Source organism: Aptenodytes patagonicus, chromosome 2 (assembly GCF_965638725.1).
Source record: "Aptenodytes patagonicus chromosome 2, bAptPat1.pri.cur, whole genome shotgun sequence".
Taxonomy (NCBI): Eukaryota; Metazoa; Chordata; class Aves; order Sphenisciformes; family Spheniscidae; genus Aptenodytes; species Aptenodytes patagonicus.
The window spans coordinates 94,207,000-94,224,764 of NC_134950.1; the positions used below are offsets into that span (position 1 = coordinate 94,207,000).

Genomic DNA, 17,765 nt, shown 5'->3' on the forward strand with positions numbered 1-17,765 from the left:
TAAGCACTTCCTGATGTGCCTCAGGAATAAAAACAGGAAAGCCATGCCTGGGAGGCCAACGAGGACCAAAACCATGACAACATGCACCCAAACTCACTCACAGGCCTTTAAAGTCAGTGGAAATGTGAGTCACCTTTTCTCTCTCCTTCAACTATTTTAAGCATGATTGCAAAGATGACAGAGTTAATGTCCCTTGGCAGTGCCAGATCATTACCAAGTGGCAATGGCCAGAACACTGGAAAGGTGAGTTGCACATTAGGGAACAACCTTTTCCCAGGGTGAGCAGCACAGCACTGGAGAAGGTTGCCCAGAGAGGTTGGGGAATCTCCATCCTCAGAAGGGCTGTGGCTGACCTTATCTACTGATGGCCCTGCTCCAAGCAGGAGGTTGACCTCTGGATGTCCCTTTCAATTAACATGTGTGATTTTCTCTCTCTTGTCAACAGCCATTCTGTCTTGCCACCTCCCTTTCTCATCCTGCCTGTCATCTTTGCATCTTGACTAGCAAAGGGAGCTAGCTTGCTCACTCTCAGCATACTTCTTTGGGACTTGGAGTCTCCTGGCTTGGGCTTTCCCATCACCTAACCATTCAGCCGACCCTTCTTCTATCCTGATTTCTTGAGGACTTACTCATCGTACTAAAACCAACACTTGTTTAATTTCTGGCATTTCTTCATTGCCTTGCACAACATTGATTTCTGCCACTTTTGAGAAGACTTGACCCAGTCTGTTCCTGTAATCAGGCTTGCAGCAAAATGCTTAGCACACAGTACAGTTTCCTTCCCTTCCTCCATTCCCCTTCCCCTGTCCCCCAGGGTCTTAGAGTTGTTGCTGCCACCTTCTCCTTCTTCCATCACCCAACAGCAGCCCGGCTCTCTTCTGGGACTACAATGACAACTACTGTGCCATGCTTGCCCCCCTTGTAGTTTTTCACTTCATCTTTGCTCGAGCCCTCCCAGTGGGGTTTTTTCAGTCCTCGCCCTCCTTCACTACATGCAAGTACTGTGCACTAACTCAGTGTTTTGCAGTGTTTCTCTCAAATGATTCCCAGCCATGGGAATGCAATGAGATTTCTTCACCAACACAACCAGTGGGGTGTCCATCCCTTACTCTCAATGGTCCTTCATGACTTTGCCTCTGTCTATGCTCCTAATGATCTTCAATCTGAAGCTGGACTCCCAGTGTCTAATTCAATCACTAAGCTTGACGTTTTATGCTGACGTACCACATTTGAAACCCAGGAATCACAGCTGCACAAAGCCGGAGAGGAGATTCAGGCCTGCAATATCTGCTTATATCCAGAAACCAAAAACAAGCATTCTAGTCGTGTAACCTTTTTATTAGTCATTTATTTTAAACAACAGACCAGTTGTCTCCACACCACCAGAAAACCATTGGAATGGGTGAACTGTTCTGCTATCCTGTCAGTAGACTATTGTGGTGTAACAATCGAGCTGAGATTTTAATTCCATTGTCCTTTTGAAATGTCTAAAACTGAAAAGTGACAAGGTCAACATGGAGGACAAAATTACATAAGATCTTTTGGGGATTTGGTAGAAAGGAGCTTTGGGTAGGCGGAAACAATCTGGATGTAGGGGAGAAGGAAAGGGAGGTGCAAGCAGTACTATATTTCTAAATGTATTTGTTGCTTAACACACAAATGCAGAACCTGACCGAGGACAAGCCCTAAGTCTTCTCTCTCACGGGATCAGAGGTAAATATTTAAACCAATTTAAGTAACTTTTCTGATGCTTTTAAAAAGTGATCTGTGGCTTGCATGACTGTATAGGTAAATTATAATATACCAGTGTTATAGTGCATTATTCTTGCCTCATGTTTTTCTAGATGTCAACCCTTAGAGAAAATAAATCTGTGAGGATAAGGAAAACTGTTAATTTGGGGCAGAATTGATCACAAGAAGGAAAGTTTTCTTAGGGCAGTAACTGCCTTATTAATTAAAATCTTCAGTTTGGTAAAGGAGTTCCAGACTTCAGGTGAAGAAAAGGCCATTTTCATTCTGCAAAGACACTGCACTGCACATTATCAGGCCAGGGACTCAGAGGAGTATTCATTAGCAGAAAACAGAGAAATTTCCATCCGGATGCTCTCTTGGTTGCATTCTCCAAGGAAAAAAAATCACTCTGTGGTATAGATTTGGTTTGCCCCACAATTTCTGTAGCTCCATTCCATAGATATAAATCTTAATAATAATAATAATAATGACAATAACAATAACAACAACATTTCTGGTCTCTTGACTGGAAAACAACATGAGGCAGGTACTACCGGGCAGATATCTTAAAGTCTGGAATACTCATAACCTCAAGGAATCTGCCAGTTTCTGGGGAAAATAAAATTGCTGGAATATACAGAAGGGGTGGTAGGCACACATCATGGATAAAACTCCATCAATCTAAAAGCAAATAACAGATTTGCTATTCATGATACTACCCAGAATAGGTGGCTGGCCAGGAAAAGCACATGAGCCTAAGAATTATGCCTAAATTCTTTCTCAGCATCAGCTCTCAATTCTATACGGATCCAAAATGAAGTAGTGGGAAACTCAGGCATGTTGTGAACCTATGTACTAAAACTGCATTTAAATTCCCCTGGGAACATTACTTTGATAAATCATTAGCTAAGGACAAAAAGGAAGAAATATACGCAGCTTACAAATCTGCACATTTTTGAAAACCAAAGGCAGGAAGAAACACAAAGAAAACTGCAGCTGTATAAAAGAGGACATATGTACAATTATAGGAAAATATTATCTGGATAACAAAAAACCTAAAAGAAATTGCTGCTCCTAACAGGTGGCAAACAGTATCTGTGTGGAAGATAAAACATACAACTAGGCTATTAGTCTTAGTGGGTGCCAATGCATTGTGTTGCACATGTAACATTTCTCACTAATGTGCACTGTGTACATAATTTTAAACATTCAACTAGTACAATTCTGTCTGTTGCCTCTTTCCAGGTTGTAGCAATGGAACTGGTCTCCACATCAGTTGGCAAGTTTACAATTGACTTTTTCAACAAGCTGAATGAGACCAAGAAGGGCAAAAACATTTTCTTTTCCCCTTGGAGCATATCATCTGCTCTGGCTCTGACGTACCTGGGTGCAAAAGGCAATACAGCAAGAGAGATGGCAGAGGTAGGTTTCTCTATGAAGCATACACCCCATACAGTACCTGGCTCCTGTACTGGCTGCAAAATTTAGTGTTAGATAGAAAAACTTGCCACCACAATGACAAGGAACCAAGGCAGACCAGAGAATGTAACAAGTGAATGATAAATTTTATTCATTTCATAGCAGGTCCACCACTTCTCCACTAAGAGAAATTGTCCTGTGGGTATCACATGCTGAGCACAGAGGTTCTCTGAACCTGACTTCTTCTAAATTATTCTACACCTTCTAATTTATCCTGTGATTCTATGATTCTGTCACAGATGGCATATTCCCTTTGAGAAGCAAACAGCTGATGCCAGTAGGTCCTAACTAATTGGCAGGAGGCTTGCAGACCCCAGCACCCTCCCTCTCTCCCCCGGCCAGGATGCATCTTTCTATCTTGATTTATGCTTTCCTAAACAACTGCCTGACAATCCAGCAGGAAAATAGGAAGGGCTTTGGTATCTCCACAACGCCTGGCACAATCCTTCCCAATGCCACACGGGCACATTGCTGGCTCAAAGGGAGCTGTGGTGCTCAGCACTGCCCAGCACTCTCTTCTGTGTCACCGCACTCCTGTTCAGATGCCTTTGTACCATTATCGTGGGGAGAACCATTTGGGTTTGCACAAACACATTGCTATTGCTGAAAGCAACAGCTGTGGAAGGGAGTTCAGCCTTGCAGCATGCAAACAGGAGCACTACGTTGATGCTCTGGGAGGGGGACAGTGCTGCTCATCGTTACTCTGGGATTTACATACACTACAGCTTCAGCATCCCTTTGATTAGTCACCTAAGCAGCAGATAGCACAGTGAGTTATCATACGGAGCAAAACAAGACAACCATTTGATCCTCGTTTGGCTTTAAGTCACACCAGTTCCTTCATGCCTATTTCTTACCTTTGGAAACTCTGCTTGCAGGTTCTTTATTTCACTCAAACATCAGGAGCTGAAGGCTCTTCTTCTGTGGCCAGACCATCTCGGGGGAGACCAAAGAGAAGAAAAATGGTATCTATTAGAACTGAAATCCCAAGATAAAGAATCTCCAGAACAAAAATGTCCAGATACACCTTTAGGCGTCCGGTATTTCTTGTCTGCACCCCTCTTTAAAGGGTGAACTTAACAGGTTCAAGTTTAGTTCCTTTCACTCGCTCAGACTCTGAGAAGCATGGAAGGACAAGTCACTGGGATAGTCTGGAAGGTTTGCTATATGGCAAATCAGTTAATAGAGTCATAAACAGAGCCCTGCAAACTGCAGTGATGGTAAACTTGGAAAAATAAAAAGTAAGAGAGAGGAACCCAAATCCATCTCCCACATACATTACTTAGCATGTTTTGAAAACTTCAGGCAAAAATGCAATTGCTGAATGTATGGTTTCTCTTTCCAAGGATCCTGAGCACAAGCAAGCTGAAGATATCCATTCTGGCTTCAAAGAGCTCCTGACTGTCATCAACAAACCCAGAAGCACCTACTCGCTGAGAAGTGCCAAACGCATTTACGTGGAAAAAACCTTCCCTTTATTGCCTGTAAGTTAAATCTCAAAGACAGGTAAGAAAAGGTGCAAAAAATATTTCTCATTTTAATTACTTGTCATTAATAGAACAGGTTTGAAGCTGACCCTGAATACTACAAATGAAGAGCCCTGGATTCCAGTGATAAACTTAACTGGAAAATACCAGTCGGTCTGCTCACAGTATTTAAGGATGCATTGCCCTTTGACTGTAGTGTAGGGATTCCTTTTCATGCAATATGGCTTTATTATTGCAACCCCCAATATATACAATTGTAAATGAGACATTAAAATAAGCACATCCATGGGATGTGCACGGCCTTCCTCGCTTCTCCAAATAAAAGTGGGAACAAAAGAAGGGAATTTTCTGTCCTTTGGTTACTTCTTAACTGTTAACTCACAGTCCAACAGAGAGTAACAAGCAAGATCCTGCAGTCCTCTAGGCCCAAGAAGCTATCAAAAAGTCCAAGAACTAACAACTTCCCTTTGGGACTGGAAAATCCAGTATAGTATAGAACTTATTTCTTTTTTTTTTTTCTACTTCTATTTTTCAGAGATACATACAGCTCAGTAAGAACTACTACAAAGGAGAGCCACAAAAGGTTAACTTTAAGACAGCACCGGAGCAAGCCAGAAAGGAAATCAACGCTTGGGTTGAAAAACAAACTGAGGGTAAGCTGCGCTCAACCCCAACTTCTTTCCTCTCCTATTAAGTCAGCCTGCCATTTCCTTTGGGCAGGTGGCCTTGCTTCCCCACGTGCTACTGCAGCAGCTAGGTCATGCCTTCCGATGTGGACAGTGAGCAGAGGTGCAGTGGGAGGACAGAGAAAGAGCAGCACACTTAAGCAGCTTCAAATACCTGATCCAGACCTCAGTGAGCTCCTTGGGGAGACTCCCATCGACACCGCTGTGCTCTGCATCAGCTGGTCCTCAAGCACAACTGCTGCCCTGGTGCTGCACCCACGCACCACAGGCAGAGCAGACAGAGGGGAGAAACACCTCTGCCAACCAGGTTTAGTCCACACCTTGGAGATGCCTACCTAGCTGTACCATCCTGCACTGGTCAGACCTGCTGGCTTCCTTTTACCTGGCATAACCAGCTGGCGAGGCAGTATACGGCTTTCTGCTTCTAGCTGCTTGCCATGAAGCTGTGACATTTTCGGGGGGAGGAGTCAATCCCTGTCAGCTAGCCAAGGAGAACGAGGCAGCAAACAGATTTGGAAACTGTAAACAAACTAATTGATTTATGTCAGGGGAGTATTTTAGGGAGTAGGGCACTGAGGCATGGACTTCTTCACTAAGGAGTAGCACTGAGAGAAAAAACAATCAAAATGTCCTCACTGTGCTACACTGGAATGAAACCTGACTCTTCTGATTTCAAAAGGCAAAATCAAGAATTTGCTGAGCTCAGAAGATGTAAGAAGCCTCACCAGTCTGATCCTGGTAAATGCCATTTACTTCAAGGCAGACTGGGAAGTGAAATTTCAGGCAAACAATACACAGGTGCAACCCTTCCGACTGAGCAAGGTAAGCTCCTCCGGTATCCTTCTTACTGTAAACAGCCTGGTGACAACAGCTACTACTGAAATCTCTCCATTTCGTAAGTCTTTTAAGTACCCCTGTGGTAACTAGACTCTCTGTGAAAAGCTGCTTACAGCAAAATGTGTCAGTGCTCAGCTCACTGGAACATTAAGATGCTGCTCAGGTAAATGCTAATGAGGTCCAGATAACAGCTACCGTTTCCAAAAGAACTAGAGTCACTTAAGACCCTTTTGTAAAATAGTGCTAAAAGGGCTAGATTGTAAAAACATGATTTTGAGAGTCCAAGCCTACATGCCATGTCATGGGTGACTACGGTGCCTGGGTCTCTGTGCTGTGCAGCCTAGCTAGGCACAAACAAAGCTGCTCAAATAAACACAGCTGCAACCGGGTACCCTGAATGGGTGCATGGTTGGGCAAGACTGGAAGAAATGTTAATGGCATGTATCCAGAAGAGATGTCAATGAATTCACATCAAAAGACAAGACCTCTGTGCAATTTCCACCAACTGTAGCTTCTGCCTTCTGATTAGCATGTATACATCAGCTGCTTCCCTGAATGAAGGGACGTAGATGTTAAGAGTCCTGCAAAGGTGACTGCTTGCCAGGAACTCCCCTCATCATGAGCCCCTTTGCTCAGACATTAGTGTTATCTTCTGTCAAGTGTTGCGACATAAAAAGCAATCAGCTAGTCACTTTTTATTGCCAGAGAGAGGAGATCACCGAAAAACTGCACAACACTCGTCCTCTTAAACCATAGCTGTTTCTCTGCCATAGCGTTGCAAGGCCATATCCCATACCTGCTCCATCCCCCTAATCCTTGCAGACATTTCTAACTCTCTTCCTCCCTCCTCTGTGGGCTGCTGTGCATGTTTTGGGGAGAAGTGAAAAATCAGTCAGTTCAGCCCCCAACAAAATGCTCTGGGACAAACACCGAGATAAGCAATACTGTCCAGTCAAGAAAAGCTTTGGAAAATTAAGGACAAATCACTGTTATAAAAGCTGCTTACAAAAGTTTCCTCTCCCTCCACTGCACTGAGTCATCGTCATCCTTCCTTTCAAGGAATGATTTCTTACTTATAAATAAATACTTTACAGAACAAGACCAAGCCTGTGAAGATGATGTACATGAGACATACATTTCCAGTTCTCATCATGGAAACAATGAATTTCAAAATGATTGAGCTGCCGTATGTGCAACACGAACTCAGTATGTTCATCCTCCTTCCCGATGACATCAAAGACAGCACTACGGGTCTCGAACAGGTAAAAAAGTATGATACGTCCATTTTGTATCACCACCCAGTCATTAAAAAAAAAAGGACAGGCTGGAGACCATATCTCCCCCTCTGAGGACATGCTGTTTGATCTCCTCCACTAGCTGAATTAATTTCCTTTAATACCTATCTAATCCCAAGAAAGTTCCTCCACACTGAGTGCCCTTAGTTTGGTAAGAACTGAAGACAGTCAACACTGTGCATAATCAGATGCTTAGCTCTTCAACAGCCCCATGACTGACACCCATTCCTACATGACCTGTAAGGGTTAAATCTCCCTTCACTGCACATTCAGGAGGGACAGTACTGCACAAGTAGTCACAGCCTCTTCCTGAGGTAATAGACACCTCTTCTCCATGGCCTGGAAGTCCCCACACACATTTGTTTGCTGTCTGAAAAACTAGGATTTTGGTGAGACTGCATTTGCTACAATAATGAGATCTGCCACCGTAGCTACTACAATTGCAAGACTGTTAAATTCTTGGCATCTATCATGTCAAGAATACTATTCACTGCTCTCCTCCATTTGATCTGAGCTGAGCCCTGACGACATAGTGCGCAGGACATGGAGTGGCAGTGAAAGAGTTTGCTGGAAGCAGTTCGTTTTAAAATTGCCAAGGAAACACGTGCAATATTAACACCTGTTTCTATGGAACTGGACCAAACCACCTGCCGCACAGCTGGCAATCTCCCAGCAATTTCCTTCACATCAAGACTGAATTAAAAGAGAGGAAAGAACTACCTCAGGGAATGCCAGCTGCAGGTGTTGACTGCCCTGTCTTTCTTTTGCAATGAATTTGGCAGAGGTGGTGCTCAAAACCTTGCAGCATTAAGTCTCAAATGTTTGTTGCACACCCCGCCTCTGATCATCAGTAAAACCAATTTATATTTCATGCTTTCAGCTAAATGTTAAATTTGCCATTTAAAAACTTTAATTCATTAAATTGCCATGTAATTGATTAATTCATAATTATTTTCCTGGCAAACATCAAATTCCTTCTCTTTCTTAAATGATAGCTGGAAAGAGAACTGACGTATGAGAAGCTGTCTGAATGGACTGATTCCAAGATGACCGAAACTCTTGTGGATCTGTACCTACCTAAGTTCAAAATGGAGGAGAAATATGACCTCAGTGATAATCTGATCAGCATGGGAATGCGTACTGCCTTCAGCAACAATGCTGATTTCAGTGGGATGGCTGAGGATGCTGATATCCGTATCTCCAAAGTTTTACACAAGTCTTTTGTTGCAGTTGATGAGAAAGGCACTGAGGCAGCTGCTGCTACTGCTATAATTATAATACATACAAGCCCACCTGTTGACCATGTTCTGAAATTTAAGGTTGACCATCCTTTCCACTTCTTCATCAGACACAACAAATCCAAGAGCATCCTCTTTTTTGGCAGATTCTGCTCTCCCCTAGAATGAGTTATTACTTGCTCCCAGGCAGCAGCCAAGGTTCACTGTTCAATAGAAAAATGTGAACTGCAGTGTTAAAAGCTCAACCTTAAGCCATGTAGCCATATGTACTGAAAGTGTATGTCCTTCTTCTTTCCCCTCCCCAAGTAAGGCAGCACTCAGAGACCACCCTGTGCCTCTAAGACCATCCCTCTACTGCTCCTTTCCATTGTCCTAATGAGACAGACCTCCACAGAAAACAGAGTGAAGAATTTTGCTCCCTTGCATCAAACCGGCTCTTCTGGCTTTGTTGTTTGAGAGTAAGGTGGAGCCATAAAAGCTCTCTGCACACGGGCCACCATCCAGCCCCATGCCAAGTGCTGACTTCAAGGGAAATACAGTTCATCCTCCTGAATCTCCCAGAGAGGAAAAAAAATCCCTGAAAGAAAAAAAAAGAACTTGTAGAAATCTGTATGCTCTCTTTTCCTCACTGGGAAACCTGCATTTGCATTACAATGCAGTTTCCTTATGTTCATTTCAAATTTAAAGATTGTTGGGAATTAACAAAATTTAATACAAACCCAGAATAATCTCAAAATGCCCCTCACCTTCCCCTGTCTCACCGCGTGTATGCAGACACATTACATTCATTCTCTCCTGCCTTTGCAGCTTCATGAAAAAATGAGGCAGCAAGGGAAAATGGTCCAGCACTTAACATTTAATCGCTGACTTCTAATCACCTTGCGTTTTTTCCTCATTTTTCTCAACTTTGTAGGTTAAGGTTGCTGAGTGTTCCAATCAGCAAAAATGCTAAGAAAACTATGAGCAACATGCTTCTTGCTAGCTTTTATTGATATGCAATCTAAAACCTCCAGAATTCAAATCTGCTTCCTCTTTTTAATTTAGCCTAATTATACCTGTTTCCTGGCTAATATCTTCAGTTTCCTTGCTACCTGTATCATTGATAAATGTATGATTTATGTAATGATTTATGATGAATTATGTAACTTACGAGTGCATCTCAGCAAAGATAGTCGTGGTATTGACAGAAACACCAGTGAGATTTTGACTGATGCTTTACTTCATAATTTTACCATGATCTGCATTTAATCCAATAAATGAGCTTGGAGTTGTGTTTGTGTTATTCAGGACACTGACTTACCTGGTTCTCTTAGAGCATCACGTAAGGTGCATGGCTGGAGCACGTTTCCATTCTTGCCATTCCAAATCAACCACCACATCATCCCGATTGACAAAGCTGACACACTTAGTGTCTTATTTCCACTAGGCTTCGAACAGCCCCGAAAACACTGTTATTCAGCATGCTATCCTAGGCATTTACTAAACATACCAAATCAAATTAAACTCTGTGATGAGCAAGTTTTTGCTTACTGAGTCAAGGCATTTGAATTTTTCTTTTTAAGCATTCAGTTTCCCATTTTTGACCACTGCTTATTGCACTATCGGCCCCCCTGGGACCTACTCAGGAGGCTTATTTTCCTGTCACAACACACTAGAAATAAAAAGTCTGACTAGAGCCTATAGCCTGGAAGAGCAGCTTCCAAACATCCCTTTTGCCCATGTACAATAGTGAACAAGCAATGCTGCACTGGCAACATCAGTTCCCTCCATTGGCTTGTGTCCTGGTTTCGGCAGGGATAGAGTTAATTTCCTTCCTAGTAGCTGGTACAGTGCTGGGTTTTGGATTTAGGATGAGAACAAGGTTGATAACACACCCATGTTTTAGTTGTTGCTAGGCAGTGCTTACACTAGCCAAGGACTTTTCAGCTTCCCATGCTCTACCGACTGAGAAGGCTGGAGGTGCACAAGAAGCTGGGAGGGGGCACAGCCAGGACAGCTGACCCAAAGGGACATTCCATACCATGTGACGTCATACTCAGTACATAAACTGGGGGGAGTTGGCTGGGGAGGCCGCTGCTCAGGGACTGGCTGGGCATCGGTCGGCGGGTGGTGAGCAATTGCGCTGTGCATCACTTGCTTTGTGTATTATCATTATTATTAATTATTATTATTATTATTATTGTCATTTTATTTCAATTATGAAACTGCTTTTATCTCAACCCACGAGTTTTTCTCACTTGTGCTCTTCCAATTCTCTCCCCCATCCCACCAGGGGGTGGGGGAAGTGAGCAAGCGGCTGTGTGGTGCTCAGTTGCCGACTGAGGTTAAACCACGACAGCTTGGGAGGGCAGCAGTTGTGCTTTCCTGTAGCCATGAGAAATAGCATAAAGTTTTGTAGCCGTTGTGCTACTCAGTAACCACATGTCAGAGAACGCAAATTGCATTATCTAAGGCAACAAGATTTGAATGCAGGAGGGAGGTGCTGTAAAAACATTTACTCTCAGCAAAATTCCACCTGTAATTACAACTTACTCCCCCTCCACAAAAGGTATTCTATTTGGAAATAAATCTCCACCCAACAAAGTATACCCGCATCTTCTTCCTTGTACAAAGTGCTGCTTCTAAAATCAGTGCCCTCCCTTGCCTGTAACCCTCAGCTCGGGGTTCAGCTGTCTGTCATCCAGTACCCACGCTGGTGCAACCCAGTTGTGTGCTATTGACTCAGCTTTACTAAGAAGTTTGTTGTTTAGGTGTGGAAAAGCACACAAGTGAAGGCCATGCAAAATGAGAAAAGCAAAAGCACAAACAGAGAAGTTATTGCCAGGGTGGAATAGTCAGCATAGCAAGGCTTCAGGAGGAGAAACGCTTGCATGAGGAGGTATAAAATCTCAATTTAAAAAAAATATGAAGAATTGGAAGACAACAATTAGCAACATTGAGGCTGAGCCTCTTCTAGGGAGCAACAAAGACCAGCCCTCCTCCACCTGAGTGACGCCTGGCCAGCAGACTCATCAGGGAGGTAAGCATGTTAATTCTTAGCCTTGTAGCATGTTAATCCTATCTCTCTGCTGTGTGTATTCAACAATAAGTAATTACTGGGAACTCCTAAATTGTGTGTACCCGGTTTGAAGAGTCACTTCATGTAAGAGCAAAAGTCACCCAAAGAGGCGGGAAAAGTTCCATGCCAAACCAAATGAAAGGTCTTCCCGTGCTAATTTTTGTGCATCCCCTCACTCATACCACACTGCAGGGCTCTCCAAAGCAATACCTCTGAGGCTCTCTGAGGAGCTACAGCACCGTGTCCGCCAGCTGGTGAGAGGTGCAAAGGGTCAAACAGGCTGGTTTTGGTACCAAACTACTCCCAGTCTCAGCTTTGCTTGGGAGATGATGCCAAAGAGCACACCTTCCAGTATAAGACATACTTGGGATGCAGGTGTAAGGGGTGAAAGAGAAGGAAACGAACCCATCCAGGAGGAAACACTGCTACTGCAAGCAACACTGGAAGCTGCTTCGTTTGTGCCTCCCTGTATTAGTTTCATGGTAACCAGTGTCTGGCTCTCAAGTCAGGCTAACCCTTACAGAATCACAGAATTGTTCAGGCTAGAAGTGACCACTTGAGATCATCTGGTCCAACCCCCTGTGTAAGTAGGGTCAGCTAGTGCAGGTTGCACAGGACCATGTCCAGTTGGGTTTTGAATATCTGTCTCCACCAATGGAGACTACACAACCTCTCCAGGCACCTTGTGCCAGTGTTTGACCATCCTCACAGTAAAAAAGTGTTTTCTTGTGTTCAGATTGAATTTCATGTTTTCAATCTGTGCCCATTGCCTCTTGTCCCCTCACTGGGCACTACTGAGAAGAGTCTGGTTCCTTCTTCTTCGTTACATCCCATAAGGTATTTATGCACATAGATAAGATCCCCCTGAGCTTTCTCTTCTCCAGGCTGTAAGTCCCAACTCTCTCAGCCCCTCCTCATATGAAAGATGCTCCACTTCCTTAATCATCTTTGTGGCCCTGTTCAGAGGGAAGATATGGAAAACCGTATCTTCCTTATACTGAAGAGCCCAGAACTGGACACAGCACTCCAGCCATGGTCTCATCAGGGCTGAGCAGAGAGGGACCTCCCTCGACCTGCTGGCAACACTCACCCTCAGGCAGCCCACGATGCTGTTGGTCTTCTTTGCTGTGAGGGTGTACTGCTGGCTCATGGGCAGCTTGTTGTCCACCAGGACCCCAAGGTCCTTCCCTGTAGAGTTACTTTCCAGCTTTCCAGCCAGTCAGTCCCCATCAGTGTACTGATGCCTAGGGTTATTCCTCCCCAGATGCAGAACTTTGCATTTCCCCTTGTTGAACTTCACAAGGTTCCTCTCCTCCCAATTCTCCACTGTGTCCAGGTCCTTCTGAATGGCAGCACAATCCTCCAGTGTATCAGCCACTCCTCCCAGTTTTCTATTGTCTGTAAACTTGCTGAGGGTGCACTGTGTCCCAGCACCCTGGTCATTAATGAAGATGTTAAACAGTACTGGCCCCAGTATCAACCCTTGGAGTACACCACTAGTGACTTGACTCCAATTGGACTTTGTGCCACTGATCACAACCCTCTAGGCCTGGCTGGGTTCACTTATCTAACTCATACTTTGTCAGCTTGCCCATGAGAATGTTATGGGAGACAGTGTCAAAAGCTGTACTAAAGTCAAGGTAAACAACATCCACTGTTCTCCCCTCATCCATCAAGCTAGTTAACTCATTGTAGAAGGCTATCAGGTTGGTTAAGCATGATTTCCCCTTCATAAATCCATGATGACTACTCTCGATCAACTTCTTGTTCTTCATGTATTTGGAAATGGTTTCCATGAGGATTTTCTCCATCACCTTCCCAGGGACTGAGGTCAGGTTGACGGGCCTGTAGTTCCCTGAATCATTTGAAGTCAGTTGTGACATTTGCCCTCTTCCAGTCTTCAGGAACTTTTTCCAGTCACCATGGCCTTTCAAAGATAATTGAGAGAAGCCTCGCAATAGTATCAGCCAGGTCCCTCAGCACTTGTGGGTACAAGTCATCAGGCCCCATGGACTTACATATGTTCTATTTGCTTAAATGCTCCTGAACCTGGTCTTCCTCTGCCAAGAGTAAGCCTTCCTCTTTCCAGACTTTTTGCTCTGGTCTCAGGCATTCCTGAAGTGCAGTCTTACCAGTAAAGACTGAGGTACAGAAGGCACTGAGTACCTCGGCCTTTTCCGTGTCCTCTGTCAGCATTTCCCCTGCACTATTCAGCAGCAGGCCCATGTTTTCCCTAGTCTTTTTGTCTTATACCTGTAGACTCTTTTCCTGCTGCTCTTCACATCCCTTGCCAGATTCAATACCAGGTTGACCTTGACTTTCCTAACCCTATCTCTGCAAGATCAAACAGCAACTCTATACTCCTGGGTGACCTCCCCTGCTTCCACATGTTATACACCTCCTTTTTATGTCTGAGTTCAGTTAGAAACTCCTTGCTCATCCATGCAGGCCTCCTGCCACATTTGCTGGATTTCCTACTTGTCAGAATGGACCATTCTTGAGTTTGGAGGAGTTGATTCTTGAATATCAACGAGCTTTCATGGACTTCTCTTCTCTCCAGGGCCATAACCTATGGGGTTCTTCCAAGCAGATCTCTAAAGATCTCCTGAAATCCAGGGCTGTAGTCCTGCTTTTTGCCCTGCTCCTTCCTCTTAGGATCCTGAGCTCCATCATCTCATGATCACTGCAGCCAAGGCTGCTTCTGACTTCCACATCCATGACCAGTTCCTCCTTGTTTCTCAGCATCAGGTCCAGCAGAGCATCATTCCTTGTTGGCTCCTTAATCACTCATGCCAGCAAGTTGTCATCAATGTACTCTAGAAAACCCCTAGATCACTTGAGCCCTAATGTATTGTTCTTCCAGCAGGTATCAGGTGGTCCCCCATAAGGACCAGCCTTCTTCCCGTCGTTTGAAGAAGGCCTCATCTACTTCCTAATCAAGAAGTCTAAAGCAGATACCCACTACAACAGCACCTGTGTTGGTCTGCCCACTGATCTTGACCCATAAGCTCTCGACTGGCTCCCAACCTGTGCCAAGGCAGACCCCTGTGCATTCCAGCTGCTCTCTCACACAAAGGGCAACTCCCTCTCCTTGCCTTCCCAGCCTGTCCTTCCTGAAAAGCCTGTATCCCTCCACTGCAGCACTCCAGTCACGTGACCTATCCCACCATATCTCCATGATCCCAATGAGGTAATAGCCCTATAACCACACACAAACTTCTAACTGCTCCTCTTCGTTGTCCATGCTGCCTGCATTAGTGTTGTGGCATTTCAGAGAGGCACCTAAGCGTGCTGATTCTCCTGTACAGGGTTGAGAGGTTTTCCCTTAAGGCTTTTCTGTAGGCACTTCATTCTTTACATGCTTATGCTTGAAGTGACTCCACTTTAGCTGTTTTGTTGATTGCTATGTCCCTCCTGTTCCCATCACCCCAGGTCCTTGGCGTGCCTACCACATTTACAACCTCCTTTTTTGTTGAGGAATCACTCACTCCCCCATCCATTTCTAGTTTAAAGCTCTGCTTAGCAGGTTGGCCAGCCTGTTGACAAAGATACTTCTCCCTGTTCAGTCAGGTGGATCCCTTCTCTTCCAAGCAGCTGGTGACCCTCAGAGAGGTCCCATGGCCATAGAAACTGAATCCCTGCGGCCAACAACAGCAGTGCAATGAATAGTTAACCCACAGGATCTGTCAAGTCCTCCTCTGGCCCGTCCACCTCACCAGCAGGATTGAGGAGAGCGCTGCCTGTGCCCCATGCCCTTGACCACTTCCCCCAGAACCCTGTAGTCATGCTTCGTACTTCCTAGCTCACCCCTGGCAGTATCATTTGTGCCTACGTGGAAGAGCAGCAGGGGGAGGGACAGATGAGCCTCAGTAGCCTCTCTACAACATCCTGAATGCGTGCTCCTAGCAAGCAGCAAATCTACTCAGATGACAAATCAGGTCAACAGACATGGGCCCCATCCCCTGCAGTTACTTTCACTCCTCACACTTGTTAATGGCCTTTGAGATCTGAAAGGTGCCATCTGCCAGGGCTGGAAGTTAGGAAAAGTTGCAAGTCTTTTAGTTTCCATGGCTTCGCAATTATTTCCCCGTTAGGTTGGGATGCCACACTTGGATATAGCAAGGGAGGAAGTCAATGGGAATTTGAATTTCCAGTGCAATGTGCTAACCATGCTCGCTGTTGTTCCAGAAGGCCTGGGGGCTCCTGGAGGTGACAGGCTGGCTGGCAACAGGCTTGTATGGGGGAAGGGAAGAGAAAATAGATCTGGGGCAGAGCAGCTCCTATGCCATGAACAGGTCATGGAGTTCCAATGCTCCTCTCAGCAAGGGCTCTCCTGAGCACTGTCCTTTCTCTCCTGTCTGCCACAAAGAGTGGCTTGATGCTTTTGAAAGACAGTTCCATTTTATTCTTCCATACTGGGGAAAATGCTATTTAATCACCTTTCTAAAATATTCCAAGGTAGCCAAGTAATAGGTGCTACATGACTGCATTTCCAAATAACTGCCTTCAAGAAGCCCTGGGTTTGTTCCATATCATCAAAATCTGTAACTTCAGGTCCACAAACTCCTCCTTGAAAGGTCCCAGGACTTTGAAAACTAAAGAAAGAAGTATCTACAGGAAACTGCTGAGATAAGCCTCAATACAAACACGTTGTGAGCATGGACTGCTTGTCACTTAGTGATTCCATGCCTGTCAAAACACAGTAGATTAACATACTTTCAGTTTATCCTACAGTGAAAGATGGGGCTTTTTTCTGAGTGCAAATCTCAGCTTCATAAAATAATCACTGGCACCTCTGTGGTAGACTGGCCTCATGACAAGCAGAAATGGCAGACACAGCACATAATAAAGACAAGAAAGTTTACAGTGCTGGTGCAGTGTTAGTATTCAAAACAAGGACACATTAAAAACCCCTGCTTTAGAACTGAAATGCAAATGCATCCATATTTTTAAAGGTTTTATTTTGCCATCAGGAACAGGAACAAGAAAACCCCTTTTAAATGTTATTTATAGTCCAATCCTTTAGAGTTCTATTGCAACAGATGTGATACTTAGTCTCATTTTCTTCCTGGGGGACATAGCTGAATGGGATTTCCTGCAGAGTAAAAATCTGTAATTGGACTTAGTCTAGCACTGATTGTAAATTGTGCTGCTTTTTACTAGATGTAACTGAAAGAGAACTGATCTTCAAGAAATGCCCAGATGGTCCACTCAGAGTGGATCATTTACAGAGTACAGGTATGGGAGTATGACAATCAAACAGGCAGAAAGATACAACCTCACATCCATGCTGAGCAAGGTGGGGATGAAAGATGGCTTCAGAAAAGGTCAAAATGACTTCATCAGTATGACAGAGGAAAATGACTGCTTTTATCAAAATACTTTTTATAACCATTTGTCAGAGGTCAATCCACTTGAGGTCAACAAGTCAGGCGTTGTGATGCTGTGAAACCTTGTTTCTACCGTTCTGGTTGCAGCAATTCACTATTCGTAATTTCGTCTCACTGTTTCTACCTGGCACAACAAAACCAAGAACACTTCTTCTTTGGCCAATTTGCTACCCTTTGAAACTCCCTCTCTCTTACTAAACAGGATCTTGCAGCAGCTGGAATATACCACAGATAGTGTCTACACAGTTTGGCTACCCTTTCTTCATTTTCCTGTATTTTTGGCCAATCTTTGTAGCTTGTACTACCAGTAACTGTTGTTTGGGCTTTTTTCTTCTCCTACTCATTTAGCTAAAAACCAGACAACAGCAGTTTCAGATACATAGCAGAAACATTTCTTAAGCACATAACTAAACATAATAGTGTCTAATACAGTTCTGAAGCAAGAAAATAAGATGGGTATTCCAGGCACAAAACCTGCACGCACTTAAAACACATGAAAAAAAGAGGCACATATATCACTCTTGAAACCTTGTATGGCATATACACCAGTCAGATTCAAAATGA

General features: G+C 44.2%; 1 protein-coding gene across 1 annotated transcript; it reads left to right on the forward strand.

Annotated features, from left to right (window-relative positions):
• Positions 1-1,632: 1,632 nt before the first annotated feature.
• On the forward strand, positions 1,633-10,033 carry LOC143156640 (heterochromatin-associated protein MENT-like). The gene is made up of 8 exons (XM_076330438.1): positions 1,633-1,713; positions 2,977-3,153; positions 4,089-4,175; positions 4,557-4,694; positions 5,233-5,350; positions 6,063-6,205; positions 7,315-7,482; positions 8,511-10,033. Exons 2-8 carry the CDS (start codon positions 2,986-2,988, stop codon positions 8,919-8,921), a joined length of 1,233 nt encoding a protein of 410 aa, XP_076186553.1. The 5' UTR covers positions 1,633-1,713; positions 2,977-2,985; the 3' UTR covers positions 8,922-10,033.
• The last annotated feature ends 7,732 nt before the right edge of the window (positions 10,034-17,765 follow it).

Coding starts and splice junctions, on each gene's coding strand:
- LOC143156640 (XM_076330438.1), top strand. CDS start 2,986: ATGGAACTGGTCTCCACATCAGTTGGCAAGTTTACAATTGACTTTTTC. Junction 3,154..4,088: donor CAGCAAGAGAGATGGCAGAG/GTAGGTTTCTCT, acceptor CTCTGCTTGCAG/GTTCTTTATTTCACTCAAAC. Junction 7,483..8,510: donor GCACTACGGGTCTCGAACAG/GTAAAAAAGTAT, acceptor CTTAAATGATAG/CTGGAAAGAGAACTGACGTA.